At 41.3% G+C, this 19,267-nt stretch overlaps 1 protein-coding gene across 6 annotated transcripts in view; it reads left to right on the top strand.

The window, feature by feature from the left end:
• Nucleotides 1-19,267, top strand: part of LOC105476260 (fasciculation and elongation protein zeta 1) — a 51,730-nt gene that overhangs the window by 19,825 nt on the left and 12,638 nt on the right. For 4 of the 6 annotated variants that reach the window (XR_011611250.1, XR_011611251.1, XM_011732019.2 and 1 more), the window contains exons 4-5: nt 13,470-13,583; nt 16,416-16,584. Coding sequence is in view for 3 of the 6 variants with exons in the window: in XM_011732019.2 (XP_011730321.1) it covers nt 13,470-13,583; nt 16,416-16,584 (283 nt within the window). In the remaining 3 variants the exon portion in view is untranslated. The remainder of the gene's footprint in view (nt 1-13,469; nt 13,584-16,415; nt 16,585-19,267) is intronic. The other 2 variants (XR_011611252.1, XM_011732017.3) reach the window with 1 other exon arrangement.

Here is a 19,267-nt window from a genome sequence, read left to right as displayed (position 1 = left end):
GATTCTTTTGTCTTCCTCTCCTGTCCTCGGGTTGCCATATTTAAAACATCTTTCTAGATATAGTTCCTTGTTTTGGTGAAAAAACAACAACAAACCAAACTCTTCAGCATATTTTTGAGAAAGGGGTACAGACGAAATGGTTTTTAGGATATATAAGAATATTATTGTTTAGCATTCTGAGGGCTTTGTTCTCTTCTAGCATTAGGTTGTGTTGAGAAACCCCAAATCTGTTCTGATTCCCAGTCCTTTTGGCTGACTCTGTTCTCCATCTTTAGATTCCTGCTCCTTTATTGTATGACATTTTTGGTTCTCTCTGGAAGTTTTTAGGATATTCTCCTTTTCCTTTCTCTTTTGAAATTTTACAATAATGTGCTTTAGAATGAAGTTTTTTTTTTCCCCTTCATTATGTTATACTCAGTGAATCCTTTCAACCTAGAAGCTCATGACTTTAAATTGTGATATTTTCTTATTATTTTTCTGAAGATTTACTATTTCTGTTTACTGCCTCTGTGGAGTTGATTATATAGCTTTTCTCCTTTATGATGTTAATGTGATGAATTTCATAAATTAATTTGCAAATGTCAACTCAACCATGCATTCTAGAGATATACACAACCTCATCATGATGTATTACCATTTTATTTTATTTTGTTTTGTTTTTCCCCATATCTTTATTGAAAGGTAATTGGCATATAATGAACTGCACATATTACAGTGAGCAATTTGGTAAATTTTGACATCTGCATATATCTATAAGACCATCACCATAATCAAGATATTCAAAATATTCATCATCCCTCTCTCTTGCTGCCCAATCTCTGGGCAACCACTTATCTGCTTTCTGTCATTGTAGATTAGTTTTCATTTTCTAGAATTTTGCATGAATGGAATCATGCAATATGTACATTTTCTTTTGTCTGGCTTATTAAACTCAGTGTAATTAGATATTCATCCATGTTTTTAAGTATAGCAACAGTTCATTTCTTTTTATTGTTGAGTAGTGTTCTGTTGTATGGATATGTCACCAGTGGCTTATTCATTCGCTTATAGATGAACAGTTATTTTTTCTACTTTTTGCATATTTCAAATGAAGCTGCTGTGAACATTCTTCTGTAGGTCTTTGTGTGAACATATGTTTCCATTTCTTTTGGATAAAAACCTATGTGTGGAATGGCTGAGTCATATGGTAGGTGTATGTTCAACTTTTTTTTTGTTTTTTTTTAGCTTTTATTTTAAGTTCAGGGGTACATGCGCAGGTTTGTTACATAGGTAAATTGGTGTCATGGGGGTTTGTTGTACAGATTGTTTCATCACCCAGGTATTAAACCTAGTATCCATTAGTTATTCTTCCTGATCCTCTCCCTCCTCCCACCCTTCATCCTCCAGCAGGGCCCAGTGTGTATTGTTCCCTTCTGTGTGTCCATTTGTTCTCATCATTTAACTCCCATGTCTAAATTTTTAAGGAACTACCAAACTGTTTCCCAGTTTGAGAGCTGTGATTGTCCCATATTCTCACCAACACTTGCTATGGACAGTCTTTAAAATTAAGACATCTTCATGGGTAGTAACAAAATTGATACCTTATTTCAGTTCTAATTTGCTTTTCTCTAGTGACATAGGATATTGAGCATCTTTTCAAGTGATTATTTACAATGTGTGTGTGTGTGTGTGTGTGTGTGTGTGTGTGTGTGTGTGTATTTTTGAGACAGGGTCTTGCTGTGTTGCCCAGTCTGGAGGGCAGTGGCTCAATCTCAGCTCACTGCAACCTCCACTGCCCAGGCTCAAGCAATCTTCCCACCTCAGCTCCCCAAGTAGCTGGGACCACAGGTGCACACCTCTATGCCCAGCTAATTTTTGTGTTTTTAGTAGAGATAAGATTTCACCATGTTGTCTAGGATGGTCTTGAATCCCTGAGCTCAAGTGATCCACTTTCCTTGGCCTCCCAAAGTGCTGGGATTATAGGCGTGACTGTGCCTGGCCTGTATATCTTCTTTGGTGAAATGCCTCTTCAAATCTTTTGTGCATTTTCTTAGTACATTGTCTGTGTTCTTGGTATTGAGTTGTAAGAGTTTCTTTTTTTCTTTGAGCCGGAGTCTTGCTCTGTCGACCAGGCTGGAGTGCAGTGGTGTGATCTCAGCTCACTGCAACCTCTGCCTCCCAGGTTCAAGCAATTCTCCTGCCTTAGCCTTCTGAGTAGCTGGGATTACAGATGTACACCACCATGCCTGGCTAATTTTTGTATTTTTAGTAGAGACAGGGTTTCACCATGTTGGTCAGGCTGGTCTCGAACTCCTGACCTCGTGATCTGCCCTCCTCAGCCTCCCAAAGTGCTGGGATTACAGGCATGAGCCACCGTGCTTGGCCATGAGAGTTTCTTCTAAATTCTAGATAAAAATTATTCGTTGAATATATGTTTTACAAATATTTTCTCCTAGTCTATAGGTTGCCTTTTAATTTTCTTAACATTATCTTTTGAAGAGCAAACGTTTTTTAAATGTGATGAAGGTTGAGTGTGGTGGCTCACGCCTATAATCCCAGCACTTTGGGAGACTGAGGTGGGCAGATCGCTTGAGGTCAGGAGTTAAAGACCAGACTGGGCAACATAGTGAGACCCCCTCTCAAAAAGAAAAATTAGGCTGTGCGTGGTGGCTCACGCCTATAATCCCAGCACTTTGGGAGGCCAAGGCGGGCGGATCACGAGGTCAGGAGATTGAGACGATCCTGGCTAACACGGTGAAACCCTGTCTCTACTAAAAATACAAAAAAAAAAAAAAAAAAATTAGCCTGGCATGGTGGCACATGTCTGTAATCCCAGCTACTAGGGAGGCTGAAGCAAAAGAATTGCTTGAACCCGGGAGGCAGAGGTTGCAGTGAGCCAAGATCGTGCCATTGCACACTCCAGCCTGGGTGACAGAGTAAGACTCTGTCTCGAAAAAAAAGAAAAGAAAAATTAAATGCGATGAAGTCCAATTTATTGATATTTTCCTTTTTATACTTTGTGTTTATGTTGTATTTAAGAAATCTTTGTTAAACCCAAGGTCACTAAGATTTTTTTTCTTAAGTTTTCTTCTAGAAGCTTTATAATTTTAGCTCTTGTATTTAGGTCTATGATCCATCTCAAATGAGTTTCTTTCTTTCTTTCATTTTTGAAATGGAGTCTTGCTCTGTCGCCCAAACTGGAGTGCAATGACTCAGTCTTGGCTTACTGCAGCCTCCACCTCCCAGGTTCAAGCGATTCTTCTGTCTCTGCCTCCTGAGTAGCTGGGATTACAGGTGCCTGCAACCATACCCAGCTAATTTTTGTATTTTTAGTAGAGACAGGGTTCTACTCTTTTGGCCAGGCTGGTCTCAAACTCCTGACCTCAAGTGATCCACCCGCTTTGGCCTCCCAAAGTGCTGGGATTACAGGCATGAGCCACTGTGCCCAGCCTTCAAATTAGTTTTGTATATAGTGTGAGGTAAGGGTCAGGTCTCATTTTTTAAAATTTTTAATATAAAGTATTGCTATTTCCCAGGCTGGTCTTGAGCTCCTTGGTTCAAGCCATCCTCCTGCTTCAGCCTCCCAAATTGCTGGGACTACGGAGGCACTCCACAGTGCTGGGCTTCAAGATTTATTTTCTTGCATATGGCTATTCAATTATTCCAGTACGATTCATTGAAAATCTTATCCCTTCCCCATTAAATTGTTTTGGCATCTTTGTTGAAAATCAATTGATCATGTATGTGTGGATCTACTTCTGAATTATTTATTCTGTTTCAATGGTATATATATGTGTGTGTCTTTTTTTAACATCCCTAATTTATTTTAAAATGTGTCTATCTTTATGCCAATCCCACACTGTATTGATTGCTATAGCTTTATGGTAAGTCTTGAAAATAAAGTAATATAAGTTCTCCAACTGTGTCCTTTTTTTTCTTTCCAAATTTGTTTTAGTTATTTTAGGTTCTTTGCATTTCCACATAAATCTTGGAATCAGCGGATGAATTTTTGCAAAAAATCTTGCTGGAAATTTGACTGTGATTGTGCAGAATCTACAGATCAATTTATACACGTAGATCAATTTGTCATGTTAATGTGATGAATTACATTAATCGGTTTTCAAATATTAAACCAGCATTTTATTTTAAAATAAACCCCACTTAGTTATGATATTTTATCTTTTTTATATAATGTGAGATTTGATTTGCCAATATTTTGTTAAAGATTTTTGCATCATGTTCTTTTCCTGAAATTTTATTTTGTTCTAATGTCATAAAATAAGTTGGAAATTATCCTATCTCTACTTTGTTAAAGAACTTGTATTACATTGGTATTATTTCTAACTTGAATGTTTGATAGACTATACTAGTGAAAGCATCTGGGCCTAGGGTTTTCTCTGTGGAAGATTTTCAGTTACAAATTCAGTTTTACTGAGTCAGGTTTGATAAGTTATGTTTCTCAAGGAATTTATCTATTTAATCATTGAATGTATTGACCATTCGTTTATAATTTTGTTTTGTTATTGAAAATGTCTATAAGATTTATAGTGATGTTCCCTTTTTTATTCCTGACATTGTTAATTTGTGTTCTCTCTCCCTCCATCCCTCTCTCACTCTCTCTTGTCAGCTGGTCTGTGGGATTATCACCTTTATTAATCTTTTCAGAGAACCACTTTTGATTTCTTTGATTGCCTTTACTGTTTGTTAACTTTTTAGTTTATTGATTCTCTCTCTTAGCTTTATTATTTCCTTCCTGCTACTTAGCAGGAGTTTAATTTGCCCTTCAGTTTTTTAGCTTCCTAAGGAAGGAAATTTGATCATATTTTAAACTTAAAACAATCTTAAAGCTATAAAATTCCCTTTAAGCACTGTTTTAGCTGAATTCTACATATTTTGATTGAGTAGGTTTTCATCATTCAATTAAAAACATAGTTTCTAAGTTTTTCTTGCAATTTCTTCTTTAACCCACAGGTTATTTGGAAGTTTGCTGCTTAATTTCAAAGTGCTTGGGAAGTTTTATAGCTATCTTGTTAAAAACTGATTTCTAATTTTATTTTGTCAGAGAACATACTTTGTATGACTTAAATCTTTTAAAATATGTTAAGACTGATTTAGGGTTCAGCATGTGGTACATCTTAGTGAATGTAATATGTGCCATTGGAAATGATGCGCATTCTGCAATTGTTGGTTGTAATGTGCTATAAATGTCAACTAGGTTAACTTGGTTGATAGTATTGTTGAATTCCTCTGTGTTCCAAATGATATTTTTTGTCTGTTTATTCTGTCAACTAATGAGAAAGGTTTATTAAAATCTCCAACCATTATTGTGCATTTATTTCTATTTCTTTAGTTCTGTTGATTTTTGTTTATATATTTTGAAGCTCTGAGTACATCTCCCTGATGAGTTGATCCTTTTATCATTATGAAATGTCATTCTTTCTCTGTAATACTTATCTTAAAATCTACTTTGTCTGATATGAATGTAGCCACTCAAGCTTTCTTATGCATACTGTTTGCAAAGTGTGTGTGTGTGTGTGTGTGTGTGTGTGTGTGTGTGTGTATCTCAATCCTTTTAGTTTCTGCCTGTCTCTGTCTTTTTATTTAAAGTGTGTTTTTGCAGGTAGTATATAGTTGGATCTTGTTTTTATATTCAGTCTGACAATTTATGCTTCTTGATTATTGTGTTTAGTTTATTTGCATAGTGTGTAGTCCACTGACATTTGACATAATATTGATAATTTGTGTTGAAGCGTATTGTCTTCATTTCTGATTGTCCCATCTGGTTTTGTTGCTGTTTCGTTGTTCCTCCGTTCCACCTTTTTTGCCTTCTTTTGGGTTAATCAAATATCTTTGGCTTTCCATCTTATGTCTTCTGTTGGATTTGTATCTATACCTCGTCGTATTTTTTTTTAGTGGTTTCTCTAGGGATTACACTATACATTATTAAGTTATCATAGTCCATTTAGAATTAATATTGTGCCACTTTACATAAAATGTAAAACACTTGTCACAGTATAAAGTCTATTCCTTCCATCTTTTGTGCTATAATTGTCATATATTTATTTCAATCTACATTATATACTCCACAACACAAAGTTATTAGTTTTGCTTTAGACAGTTAGTTGTCTTTTAAGAAAATCAGAAGAAGCAGAAAAAAGATTCTTTAAAAATATTTACCTACATATTTATCATTTCTGGTGTTCCTTATTTTTTCCTGAAGATCCTGATTTTCCATCATTTCCTTTCAACCCAAAATACTTTTTATAGCGTGTTTTGTAGTGTAGAGCCACAGGTGACAGATTCCTTCAGCCTTCATTTATTTATTTCATTTATTTCATGTTTTTCCCTTCTTTCAAGGATCACAGCCTTGCACTGCCTGTGTCCAGTGCCTGAAAACAATTGGTTCATAGATTTTGTCCAGATCGTAGTTGTTTATGGTAGGAGGGGTAAGTCCAATACTAGTTTCTCTGTCATGGCTGAAAGGGGCCATCTCTTCTGTTTTTGCTTTCTAGAATTCCTTTTATTCAAGTATTGGACTTCTGAAGCTGATCTTCTGAATATTTTTCTCCTCCCATATTCTATCTGCTTATTTTGTTTCACTCTCCAGGGAACTTTCTCAGCCTTCAGCTCGGTGGAAAAGTCTAAATTTTCTATCATACCTTTAATTTCTAAGAGCCCTTTCCAGTTTCTACAAAATTTGTGTTTTTTTTTTCTTTTTTCTGGTCTTAGTAAGTCTACATCTTCGTAGTTTTTAAATTAATTCTGATAAATAGAACACGTTTTGAGGAAGAAAGGTGTTCTGTTATCCCTCTGAAGGCAGGCATAGCAGTTTCTTAGAAGAGGTTTCTTCTGCTCTCTCTGTTGCTTTTGATTTCCCTCCTGTATACATTTTTGTCTTTCATGTTGGGGGTTATTCTCAAATGTCTGGCAATCCTTGAGCATCTTTTCATATTTAAAAGTGAGGCCTTATGGTCAGGCATGGTGGCTCACACCTATAATCCCAGCACTTTGGGAGGACAAGGCAGGAGGATCCCTTGAGCCTAGGAGTTTGTGACCAGCCCCATCTCTACAACTCTACCAAAAAAAAATAATGCAAAAAGGTAGCCAGGCATGGTGAATGGAGTGCACTTATAGTCCCAACTACTTGGGAGGCCTAGGCAGGAGGATTACTTGAGCCCAGGATTTTCAAGACCAGCCTGGCCAACATAGTGAGACCCTGTCTCTACAAAAAGTAAAAAAAAAAAAAAAAAAAAAAAAAAAAGCGTTAGCTGGGCCTGGTGGCATGCACCTGTAATTCCAGCTACTTGGAAGGCTAAGGCTAGAGAATTGCTTGAGCTTAGGAGTTTGAGGCTACAGTGAGCTATGTTTACACCATTGCACACCAGCCTGGGCAACAGAGCAAGCCCCTGTCTCTAAAAACATTAATTAAAAAAAAAAGTGGCTGGTGATAGCTCATGCCTATAATCTCAACATTTTAGGAGGCCAAGGCCGGTGGATTGCTTGAGCTCAGGAGTTTGAAACCAGCCTAGGAAACATGGCAAGTTCCCCATCTCTACAAAAATTACAAAAATTCGCTGGGCATGGTGGCATGCGCCAGTAGTCCCAACTACTCAGGAGGCTGAGGTGGGAGGATTGCTTGAGCCCTGGAGGAAGAGGTTGCAGTGAGCTGAGACTGAGCCACTCCCCTTCAGCCTAGGTGTCAGAGCGAAACCCTTGAAAAAAAGAAGTGAGGCCCTAGAAGGCTATGGGGTCAGGGCTTGTTTCTTGCTGGATCACAGTGCCAGTAAGGACCTATGCATCTTTTTCGGAGATCTTGACAGTTGCCATGTATTTGTAGACTTATAGTATCCGTAGAGAGGTGTTCTCCAATGGCTTGATGGACAGAATAAACCAACTGCCAGTGTCCTTGGAGCCTAATCAGGGAAGGAGGCCAGGGGTCTGTCTGGTGAGTCGGTCTGTAGAGTCTTACATCCTCTCTCTGTTTTTGGTAAGAACCCTCACCCTCACTTTTAGGTGGTCTGGTGCTCTGAGTCCAGAGCCTCTAGTTCAACCTGCTCAGAGTGAAGTCTATAGTCCTTTTGAGCTGAGAGGATGCAGTTCCCTTTCTATCTGGGTTGGAAGAAGACACCTGGGTCTCAGTATTCTTATGAAGGATACCAGCAAATCTTCCTTATGTAGCCCCACCATGCTGCCGCTCAGGGTCTGCAATTCCTAAGCCATTCAGCATCTGCAGTGTGACCCCCTTTACCTTGGGCAGCCTCCTCTCACCAAGTGTAACCCTGCTGAGCCTGCTGGGCCGGCATCTGTTTTCTGGCATTTCTCTTGCTGTTGTCTTTTTTCCTGTTCACTTTGTCCCTTTTGGGTTATTCTTTTTTGATCCTGTGACTCTCATTTTAGTAGGGTTTGAGGAGGAAGGGCTGATAAATGTGTGCCCAATCTCCTGTGTACCCACCTTCTACTATAAAGAAATGGAAACAGGAAATCATTTTAAAAATTATGTTAGTGACTGGGCGTGGTGGCTTACACCTGTAATCACAGCACTTTGGGAGGCTGAAGTAGGAAGATCACTTGAGCCTGGGAGTTAGAAGCCAGCCTGGGTAAAGATAAAGAGGGAGTACTGGACTCACTCTTTACAAAAAAATGGAAAAGTTTGCCGTGAGTGGTGGTGTGCACCTATGGTCTTGGGAGGCTGAGGTGAAAGAATTGCCTGAGCCCAGGACGTGGAGGTTGCGGTGGACTTCGATCATGTCATTGGACTCCAGTCTGGGTGATATTGTGAGGCTGTTTTAAAAAAAAGAAGTTATTATGTGGATGGTGCAAGAGAGACTGTGGAACTCTCCTCAGGGTTTCATTGTAAGCTTGGTCTTATACTAGGAACTTGGTGAATAAATAAATGTACATTTACATTTTTAGGTCAAAATAATTTGCTTGAGTTAATAAGTCTGTAGGAGTCATTATTATTTTTCTCACAACTTACCACTTTTATTGGGGCTTTCAATTTATCAATCTATTCTGTTCCTGTGATGTAAAACACAGTCTCCTTTTACCTTATAACCTTTATTTAATAGCAGACGGTGGTTGTCTGGATAAGAGGAAATTGGAAGTCCAGGACAGTGAATTATGTCTTTCATATTTTTGAGACAAGATCTCACTATGTCACCCAGGCTATATAGTACAGTGGCAACAGTCATGGCTCACCGCAGCCTCCACCTCCCTGGCTCAAGCAATCTTCCCACCTCAGTCTCCCGAGTAGCTGGGACTACAGGTGTGCACCACCATGCCTGGCTAATTTTGTTCATTTTTTGTAGAGACAGAGTTTCACTGTGTTGCCCAGGCTGGGCTCAAGTGACCCTCCCACCCTGGCCTCCCAAATTGCTAGGATTACAGGCATGAGACACCATACCCAGTCATGTCTTCCTCTTTTCCAGGTGACTAAATAGCTAAGTTACCTATGGAAGTGGACTGAATCTAGATGATAGTACTGCTCTCAGTCCTCTCTGTTTCAGTCGTTCATTAATTCTTTCAACAAATATGTGTTGGCTGCATGCCCTGGTGCATCTCCCTATGGGAATGCACAGCCATTGACTTAATCCACGCAGATGTTTCCTGGTTGTTCATAGGCATAAAAGGGACATAGTTACCAGGCATAGTGGCTCACGCCTGTAATCCCACTCGGGAGGCTGAGGTGGGAGGATTGCTTGAGGCCAGGAGTTTGAGACCATCCTGGGCAACACAGTGAGATCCCTATCTCTAAAAAAATTTAAAACAAAAAAAATCTTAGTCAGGTGTGGTGGCACCTGCCTATAGTCTCAGCTACTTGGGAGGCTGAGGCAGGAGGATCACTCGAGCCAAGGAGTTCGAGGTTGCAGTGAGCCATGATTGTGCCACTGCATTCCAGCTTGTGTGACAGAGTGAGACCCTGTGTCTAAAAAAAGGAATGGGACACAGTTGTGGTGAATTTCTTTCTTTTTTTTTTTTTACTTTTTGTCTGAAGGTAAAAATGTATCTTTGTTCTCTTAATTTTTGTCGGGGGGCAACCACTCATGTCAAACAATAGTGGTAAGGGGAGGAAAATATTATGCAAAGGGCTAAATGTGCTGTAAAAATTACCTTTTCTAGGAATGGGGTCATTTGAAACACTTTAATAAAATACACTGGTTAATAGTCTTTGTTGGAATCAAGGACTCCACATAATTTTAATCATCATTCAGAATACTTTACTGTGCAGCAAGATTTAGCAATGTTATAGGCCTCAGGGAAGGTTCTCTGCATTTCTTTTCAAGTTTTAAGCTTTCATGTTATAGTCCTAGAGGCACACTCTCACCAAAAGCAGGAGGGAGAAACAGCCTGCTGAATGCTGTGGCCAGACCCCTTTCTGGATTCAAATCTTCTCAGTAGAAGCAGCCTGCTGAATGGTATGGCCAGACCCCTTTCTGGGTTCAAATCTTCTCAGTAGAAACAGCCTGCTGAATGGTATGGCCAGACCCCTTTCTGGATTCAAATCTTCTCAGTTCTGGGAAGAAGTCATTTGGAAGAATGACTTTTCTTGGAAGAGCATGGTTCACTTCAATAGTATCCAAACAGCTAGCAAGTTTTTTTTTTTTTTTTTTTTTTTTTTTGGCAGGATCTCACTTTGTCATCCAGGCTGGAGTGAAGCGGCATAATCACAGCTCACTGCAGTCTCCATCTCCATGGCTCAATTGATCCTCCCACCTCAGCCTCCTGAGTAGTTGGGACTACAGGTGTGCCATCATGCCTAATTTTTCTATTTTTTGTAGAGATGGAGTCTCGCCATGTTGCCCAGGTTGGTCTCGAACTCCTGGACTCAAGCAATCCTCTCATCTCAGCCTCCCAAAGTGCTGGGATTATAGGTGTGAGCCACCACACCTGGTAACAACTAGCAGTTTTAGCTGACAAGGAAATTCAACCCCAAATGACCTGGCCTGAAGTTATTTTTGACAGGTAGCTTCCCCACTGCCACACAAGGGACTAAAGGAACTCTCTACCACAATTTCTATGTCTGTGTCTGATGCTAGGATCAACAGTATTTATATGCACAAGGGCTGTCAGTTTTCAAAAACCTTTCTTTGTCCCCCTTTTGTTGTTTCCCCTCCAGCTCTCCACCCTGTGCACAGGATACTGTCCTGGTCAAGGAGGGGAGGGAGGGAGTCTGTAAACAGTGCCTGTAAAGAGGCGAGGGCTTGTGCAGAAGTGATGGATGCTGTTGGAACAGAGCAAAGTCTAGCAGGATGGACAGAAAATGTGGGAACCAGATCTAGGGAGGATGGGAGGGGTGAGAGGATCAGAATCAAACACTGGAGAGGGAGGAGAAGAGGCTGGGGCATGATGGAGGTGGGGAAGCCCAGGGATTAGGGGGTAATCTACACAGAGGGAAGGAGCCAGCGTTTTCTTGGCAGTATTTTGTGTATGCCTCTCCTTTTATTTTATTTTTTAGTGGCAGACTTCTGAGAAATAAGAAAACAAGGGATGAGCATGGTTCCCATAATAGTAGGAACTCACAGTACCTTTCATAAGCTTATAATTGATTTTCCCATCTCTGTTTTCCCAAGCCTGACAATTCAGACCTGGAGGCTTTGTGTCTGAGAGGGGGAGGGGAGGGAAGCTCTACCAGTACATCATTCCGGCCACAGTCCAGGCTTATTAGCATTTGAGCAGCAAAAAGGATCTATCCCTAGAAGCTTCCTCCCTGCTTTCTTCCTGGAACTCCCCAGGGAGTGAGGACCTTGGGGAAGGAGGAGATGGTGTAGTTGAAAGAAGCAATATTAACAGTCAGGGATTTAAACCCGCTAAAATCAGCCACATTTCAGAAAATGTAAACATGCCATTTTTATATAGACTTAGTGCCCACCACCCCCTACCCCCTGCCAAATCCTGGTTATAGACTAACAGTTGCTGTTAGATGCTTATAAAAAATAAACCCGTTTCCCAGGATGAGCCTACCTTGGGCTCACACTAACTTGGGCTGGGAACATACTGATAAATTTCTTCCTTTTTCTCCCCTAATTTTGATCTGGAGGAAAAAAATGTATCTTTGTTCTCTTAATTTTGGGCTAACTTCTACTGCAGGACTTTCTGGCCTGAAGAAAGTTCTTCCACATGAGTGTAGTTGTGAACAAAGTGTAGCTCCAGGAGTTTTGTTCTGCATAGTGGGGAGCGGTGGAAACCACGAGGCTACCGCAGGTGGTGGACTTGGCAGAGAGAGGAGCATATGGGTTTGACAGCGGAAATAGATGTCACCATCTGGTACATGGACCTTCAGATGATTCCATTACCTCCCTGTCCTACCCCATATCTAGGTTGAGCACGGGTGGCATTTAAGATATATTTGCTTAATTTTTTTTCTTTTTTAATGACATAGTCCTGGTTTTAAGCAAATGGAGATAAAAGACGATGTGCTCTGTTTGGGATGTCTGCCAAGGCAGAGCTCACAGAAGACGGGAGAAGTTTCTGAGGATAGCTACCTCTGATATGATTGCTTGGATTGGCGCTGGGCTGTTTCCTGTTAGAAAAGGCAGAATACAAGCCCCAGGGAAGGGGCCAGTCAGTGTGCCAGCTACCGGAGCGCAAGGAGGATTCATTCCTGGATGAGAGGTGACTCAGCAGAGAGATTTCCTAGAGACACCTCCTGCCTCCCCCTTGGATGACATTCAAATCAGACTTCTAGACATACAGCTTGTGAGGTGTTCAGGGATTAATTTTTCTGTGGGACAAATGTAAGTGCCAGACTATGGCAGTTTGGGATATGGTCAGTTGAGCCAGATATGCTTTGACTATCTTGTTAGATTTGAACATCTAGAATTCTGATGGCTGTGAACTTTGAGAATCTTACTTGGGATTATGGAATTATAGAGACACAGGGCAAATGAGATAAATGGGTTTCTCTTTCATAGTTTTGTTGTTGTTTAGTTCATGCGGTCAGGTTATTCAGTGGCATGTCCCAGGTAGATTTCTTACATCTGCCATCAGCTATGACATCACGCCTGGATTCCAGTAACAGGATGGCATTTCATCAAATTCTGAAAGTCATCATTATTTGGACTAGAACAACCTATTCCTTAAAATGCCTAGTAACACGAAATCTGGAAACAAACCCCCAGGTTGGAACTCCTTAACAAAATCAGGGCACCTTTGCTGCAGTTTGTTGCAGTGTCACTTACCTGGAGAAGGAGCCTTGTTCACCCCAGGATGACCCGTCTTTGGGTTAAAAAACAGTGCTATTCCCTTTGAGTCAGAATGGTGCTGGCCACGCCCCTATCATCTTTTCCTGCCAAGTTGTATTCAGTGCAGCATGCTGGATTTCTGGCAAGCTGGAGTCAGTGATGGGGCAAAGATATGTTTGGAATTGGATGAAACTCTGGACACCTCTTCAGCTCCACTGTTTAGACAGCAGCTGGCTGGAGTGGCCTCCCAGTCAGTATCATCCATTCTTGAGACTAGAGGCAATCCCACTTCTGCTGACAGTCACCCAGAATTCCATCTCCCCACCTCCTCTCCAGATCCATGAGAAAGAAGAGGAAGAGTTCAATGAGAAGAGCGAGAATGATTCTGGTATCAACGAGGAGCCTCTGCTCACAGCAGATCAGGTATGAGTATCTCTCCAGGTTATTGGGACCTTTCGTTCTTTTGATGGAGAAAAAGTTCAAGAGAACACACTTGCTACATCCGTTTAAGGCAGAAGAAAGATATGTGGTCATGTGACGCCTGTGCTGATGGCTCAGAGTATTTTTTGTTTCTTTTTTTCTTTATATATATATTTTTGAGACAGAGTCTTGCTCTGTCACCCAGGCTGGAGTGCAATGGCGTGATCTTGGCTCACTGCAACCTCTGCCTCCCGGGTTTAAGTGATTCTCCTGCCTCAGCCTCCCAAGTAGCTGGGGCTACAGGCATGCATGACCATGCCTGGCTAATTTTTATAAATTTTTTTTAGTAGACATGTAGTTTCACCACGTTGGCCAGGCTGGTCACAAACTCCTAACCTCAAGTGATCTACCTGCCTCAGCCTCCCAAAGTGCTGGGATTACAGGCACGAGCCACCATGCCTGGCTTTTTTTTTTTTTTTTTTTTTCCATTTTGAGACAGGGTCTCACCCTGTCACCCAGATGGGAGTGCAGTGGCACAATCAGGGTTCACTGCAGCCTCAACCTCCCTGGCTCAAGCGATACTCCCACCTCAGGCCCCTAAGTAGCTGGGACTACAGGCATGCACCACTATGACCAGCTAATTTTTTGTACTTTTAGTGAAGATGAGGTTTCACCATGCTGCCCAGGCTGGTCTCAAACTCCTGGACTCAAGCAATCCACCCACCTTGGCCTCCCAAAGTGCTGGGATTACAGGCATGAGCCACGGTGCCTGTCCAACTCAGAGTATTTTTGATAAGGGATTTCATTTCTCTTTCTGCCTCAGGTTGCCCACCTGCAGTGAACATGAATGTCATTCTTGACACTTGGGATAGTTGGGGTCAGTCTCTGATAGTAGCCAGAGACAGGCATAGTGTTTAGTAGCTTCGATTCCTGCTAAGCCTTCGTATTGCAATTCATTGTACTTGGAGTCAAGATGCTTAAACAAGGGTCCCAAACACCTGCTTTTCCAAAAAGAGAAGTGACAGATGAGGCTTTTGTGTGATGGATATTTTCTTACATTTCATAGAACACTCAAAATTTTGAGCCTTCCAAAAGGAGTCCTAGAGCCACTTTGGCTTTGTGAAAGATATCTTTGAAAAAAGATAGAGTGCTTCGCATTCAACTGAGATCATCATAGCTTTAATAATTTATTACTTAGAGAGGATAATGTTCAGTTTCCGGATTCCTTATTCAATGTTTTAGTCAACAAATATTTATGGGTGCTTATTTTGAGCTAAACACTATACAAGTTTCCACAAAGTCTTTCTGCAAAGCTCCACTGGGAGCATTCAGTGCCAGAAAGTGCTTTTTAGCAACAAAGGTGCTTTTTCATATCTGTGATAAAAAGGTGGAAACTGAAACAGGTGAAGATTAGGAGACTAAAGAGAACCAGATTTTTAAAAATAGGGGCTAATAGCTATTCTTGTGACTTGTAGGAGGAACTACAATTCAATGATATGAACTCAATTATAACTACTCTTAGAGAAAGGGACATTCAGCCATAAGATCCTGACAGGGATTTGTGTCATTTGGTTGCATTCTGTGAAATGGGTTTCAGTAGTCAAAGACTGGCTATCTCCTAAGTTTGTGAGTAGAGGTGAAAAGGCTTGGGAATAAGAATGGAAATTATTCTAAAGGAGGAGATCCCGAAGTCCCTTACCTTTGGTCCAGCCCACTGTGAGGAAACCACCTCAAAGACTACGGTGCTGGCCTTGGAGATTTAGTCCATCCATGGAGAACAGACAAAGGTGAAGGTTGTGACAAAACTCATCTGAAGACCTGCTTTCAGCAGCAGTCTTCTTTATTTGTAAATAATTAATGTACAAAGTAATTCACTCTTTTTTTTTGAAACAGGATCTGGCTCTGTTGCCCAGGCTAGAGTCCAGTGGACCCATCTCAGTTCACTGCAACCTCCACCTCCTGGGTGCAAGCCAATCTCCCACCTCAGCCTCCCAAGTAGCGTGGACTACAGACACACATCACCACAACTGGCTAATTTTTCTGTTTTTTTTTTTGCAGAGATGGTGTCTCCCCATGTTGCTCAGGCTAGTCTTGAACTCCTGAGCTCAAGTGATCCACCTGCCTCGGCCTCCCAAAGTGCTGGGATTATAGGCGTGAGCCACCATGCCCAGCTAGTAATTCACTCTTGTTCCTTTTGGCAGATATCTAATTTTCCCTCCACTGCTGGGAGCTGGCTCCTGTCAATAGTCTAGATTAGAGCTGGGATTCTTATCTATTTGCTGCTCTCTAGACTCTATCTATCCTTCTATTATTTCATTATCTCTATTTTCATTTGTTGCTGGGCAGCTTCAGTTCTTGTCTAGGTGAATTTTGGAGAAATAGCTGTTTTCCTCCCCATTTTGTGTTGTTCTAGAAGCACACTGTTTTTTCCAGTCACATGTATTATGACAATTAATGGACTGGGTTTTGTGTTAAAGTTGGGTGAATGAAATGTTTTCCCACTTAGAAATAAAGAGCTCAGCAAATTGAAGTAAATGTTCCCTTCCAGGCAGCTCTGCCTTGCTTCCTGAAAGAGTAGCTTATTTCCAATAAATCATTTATCTAAATGGAGCTCTTGGAAGAGGTTTTACATTAAAGAGTGCTTTACATTAAAGAAAGAGTGTGTGCAAGCCTTTGGTTGGAACTATTTTTATTATTCAGTATTTACTTTAAAATGATATTGCTTTAGAAAATTTCAGATAGCTAATTAGAAACATCCTTAACTGATCAAAATTCAAGCCAGAATGCCCCTCTAGCAGAGAACAGAGTTAGCACTCTCTCGTGTACCTTCTTCAGGTAATTGAGGAGATTGAGGAGATGATGCAGAACTCCCCAGACCCTGAGGAAGAAGAGGAGGTTCTGGAAGAAGAGGATGGAGGAGAAACCTCCTCCCAGGCAGACTCGGTTCTCCTGCAGGAGATGCAGGCGTTGACACAGACCTTCAACAACAACTGGTCCTATGAAGGTGAGGGCCCTGGATGCTGGGCTGGCTGAGGAGGAAGCACCTGCTCGGGGCCAGGCTCTGGGCTGTGCACTTTGTACATGGCTAATAGAACCCTGATCACTGCCTCAGAGCAGAGCCTTGCAGATCTAGGCAGTCAGCAATACCTTTCTTTCTTTCTTTCTTACATCAGGAGAGAAGTTTGCATTTTTGAGAAAAAAATAAGGTAGTCGAGCAAAATTTAAATGTTAAAACTAACCAAAGACTAAGGCAGAATAAGCAGAAGAAATCTGAACTACTATGTAAAAGCAATGAATGATGCTACCATAAAATCAATGAAAAAAGGGTAATAACAGCTCATATTTTTGAAGTGCTTTCCATGTGCCAGAACTTATTCTAAGACTCCCTTCCTTCCTTCCTTCTTTCCTTCCTTCCTTCCTTCCTTCCTTCCTTCCTTCCTTCCTTCCTTCCTTCCTTCCTTCCTCCCTCCCTCCCTCCTTCTCTCTCTCCTTCCTTCCTTCCTTCCTTCCTTCCTTCCTTCCTTCCTTCCTTCCTTCCTTCCTTCCTTCCTTTCTTTCTTTCTTTCTTTCTTTCTTTCTTTCTTTCTTTCTTTCTTTCTTTCTTTCTTTCTTTCTTTCTTTCTTTCTCTTCTTTCTTTCTTTCTTTCTTTCTTTCTTTCTTTCTTTCTTTCTTTCTTTCTTTCTTTCTTTCTTTCTCTTCTCTCTCTCTCTCTCTCTCTCTCTCTCTCTCTCTCTCTCTCTCTCTTTCCTTCTTTCTCTTTCTTTCTTTCTTTTTTTTTTTTGAGACAGAGTCTTTCTCTGTCACCCAGGCTGGAGTGCAGTGGCATGGTCTTAGCTCACTGCAGCCTCCACCTCCCAGGTTGAAGTGATTCTCAAGCCTCAGCCTCCTGAGTAGCTGGGACTACAGGCATGTGCCACCACGCCTTGCTAAATTTTATATTTTTGTAGAGAGGAGGTTTCGCCATGTTGGCCAGGCTGGTCTCAAACTCCTGACCTCAAGTGATCTGCCTGCCTCAGCCTCCCAAAGTTCTGGGATTACAAGCGTGAGCCACTGCGCCTGGCCTTATTCTAAGACTTTCTATGCCTAATCTCATTTCATCTTCACACCAACCCCATTAGGATCAAGCTAACTGAGTCTTTCAGAGGTTACATGACTTGTCCGAGGCCACTGTTAGAATGAGATTAGATCAGATACGATTAGAAATGAGATCTCCTTGTGTGCAGAAAACCTCTCCACAAAGACAGATGATAAATAGAACTATTTTATTACTATTTTTATTTTATTTTATTTTATTTTTTATTTTTTAGAGACAGAGTCTAGCTCTGTCACCCAGGCTGGAGTGCAGTGGCGTGATCTCAGCTCACTGCAGCCTCCATCTCCTGGGTTCAAGTGATTCTCCCGCCTCAGCCTCCTGAGTAGCCGGGATTACAGGTGTGCACCACCACACCCAGCTAATTTACTTTTAGTAGAGATGGGGTTTCTCTATGTTGGCCAGGCTGGTCTCAAACTCCTGACCTCAGGTGATCCACCTGCCTTGGCCTCCCAAAGTGCTGGGATTACAGGTGTGAGCCACTGTGCCTGGCCTAGAAAACTATTTTATTATTGAGTAAGCATTAAACCAGGATGGGAGCCACATCACAGACAACTCTCTAAAGAGATTGCAAAGACAGAAAGCAGTCTCAGTCTTGTATAGCAAAGTGGATAAATGGAACCCATTACATTGAGTGCGTTTTGCGATTTGAAGTCAGAAGGGAGTTAGGCCCCTCTGCTCAGAACAATGAGAGATTGAGCATTATATTCTTTGATGATTATATTTCTTTTTCTTTTCTTTCTTTCTTTTTTTTTTTCTTTTGAGACGGAGTTTTGCTCTGTTGCCCAGGCTGGAGTATAGTGGCGCAATCTCAGCTCACTGCAACCTCCGCCTCCTGGGTTTAAGCAGTTCTCCTGCCTCAGCCTTCCGAGTAACTGGGATTACAGGCATGCACCACTATGCCTGGCTAATTTTTGTATTCTTAGTAGAGTAAGGGTTTCACCATGTTGGCCAAGCTGGTCTCAAACTCTTGACCTTGTGATCCACCTGCCTCAGCCTCCCAAAGTCCTGGGATTACAGGCATGAGACACTGCGTCCAGTCTGATGATTATATTTCAAAGCAGTGACCCCCAGGCCCTTGAAGAAACCCTCCTGAATTGCAAGAATAACAAGAGGCTTATTTAGCCATGACAATAATTTAACATAAAGGTAACATACATGTATTTTAATGATTTAATCTAAATCTTTGAGAGATTGAAAAGGACAGGTAGAAGAAATTCTGAAAGAAAAGGGAGATGGGAGAGAGGAAAAGTCTTTTCCCTTATTTTCAACAGGGAGAATCAAGCCTCTCATTTAAAATTTGTATTTGTGCTTAGACCATGCACAAGTCATAAGGGGTGAAGCCAACATTTGAAGCCAGGTAGGTTAACTCCAGAGGCCATCCTCTTAACTCTCTGACACAGGTTGATAGTAATTATGATTGTGCACAAGAAATGGCTGGATGAAGCATGAAAAGAAAAAGTGTAACACAACAAAGGCAAAAAATTCATCAGCCATAGGGTATCGATGCCCCGCTGCAAGAGGAGCCTCATCCTAGGAGCAGATCCACCCATGGGGAGATGGGAACTTAGAAACAAGGGAGGGAGAAGGTGGGTT

The sequence above is a fragment of the Macaca nemestrina genome, chromosome 12 (genome assembly GCF_043159975.1).
Source record: "Macaca nemestrina isolate mMacNem1 chromosome 12, mMacNem.hap1, whole genome shotgun sequence".
NCBI classification, from domain to species: Eukaryota; Metazoa; Chordata; class Mammalia; order Primates; family Cercopithecidae; genus Macaca; species Macaca nemestrina.
Note: the sequence above shows the minus strand (reverse complement) of the source record. Positions and strands in the feature narration are given on the sequence as shown.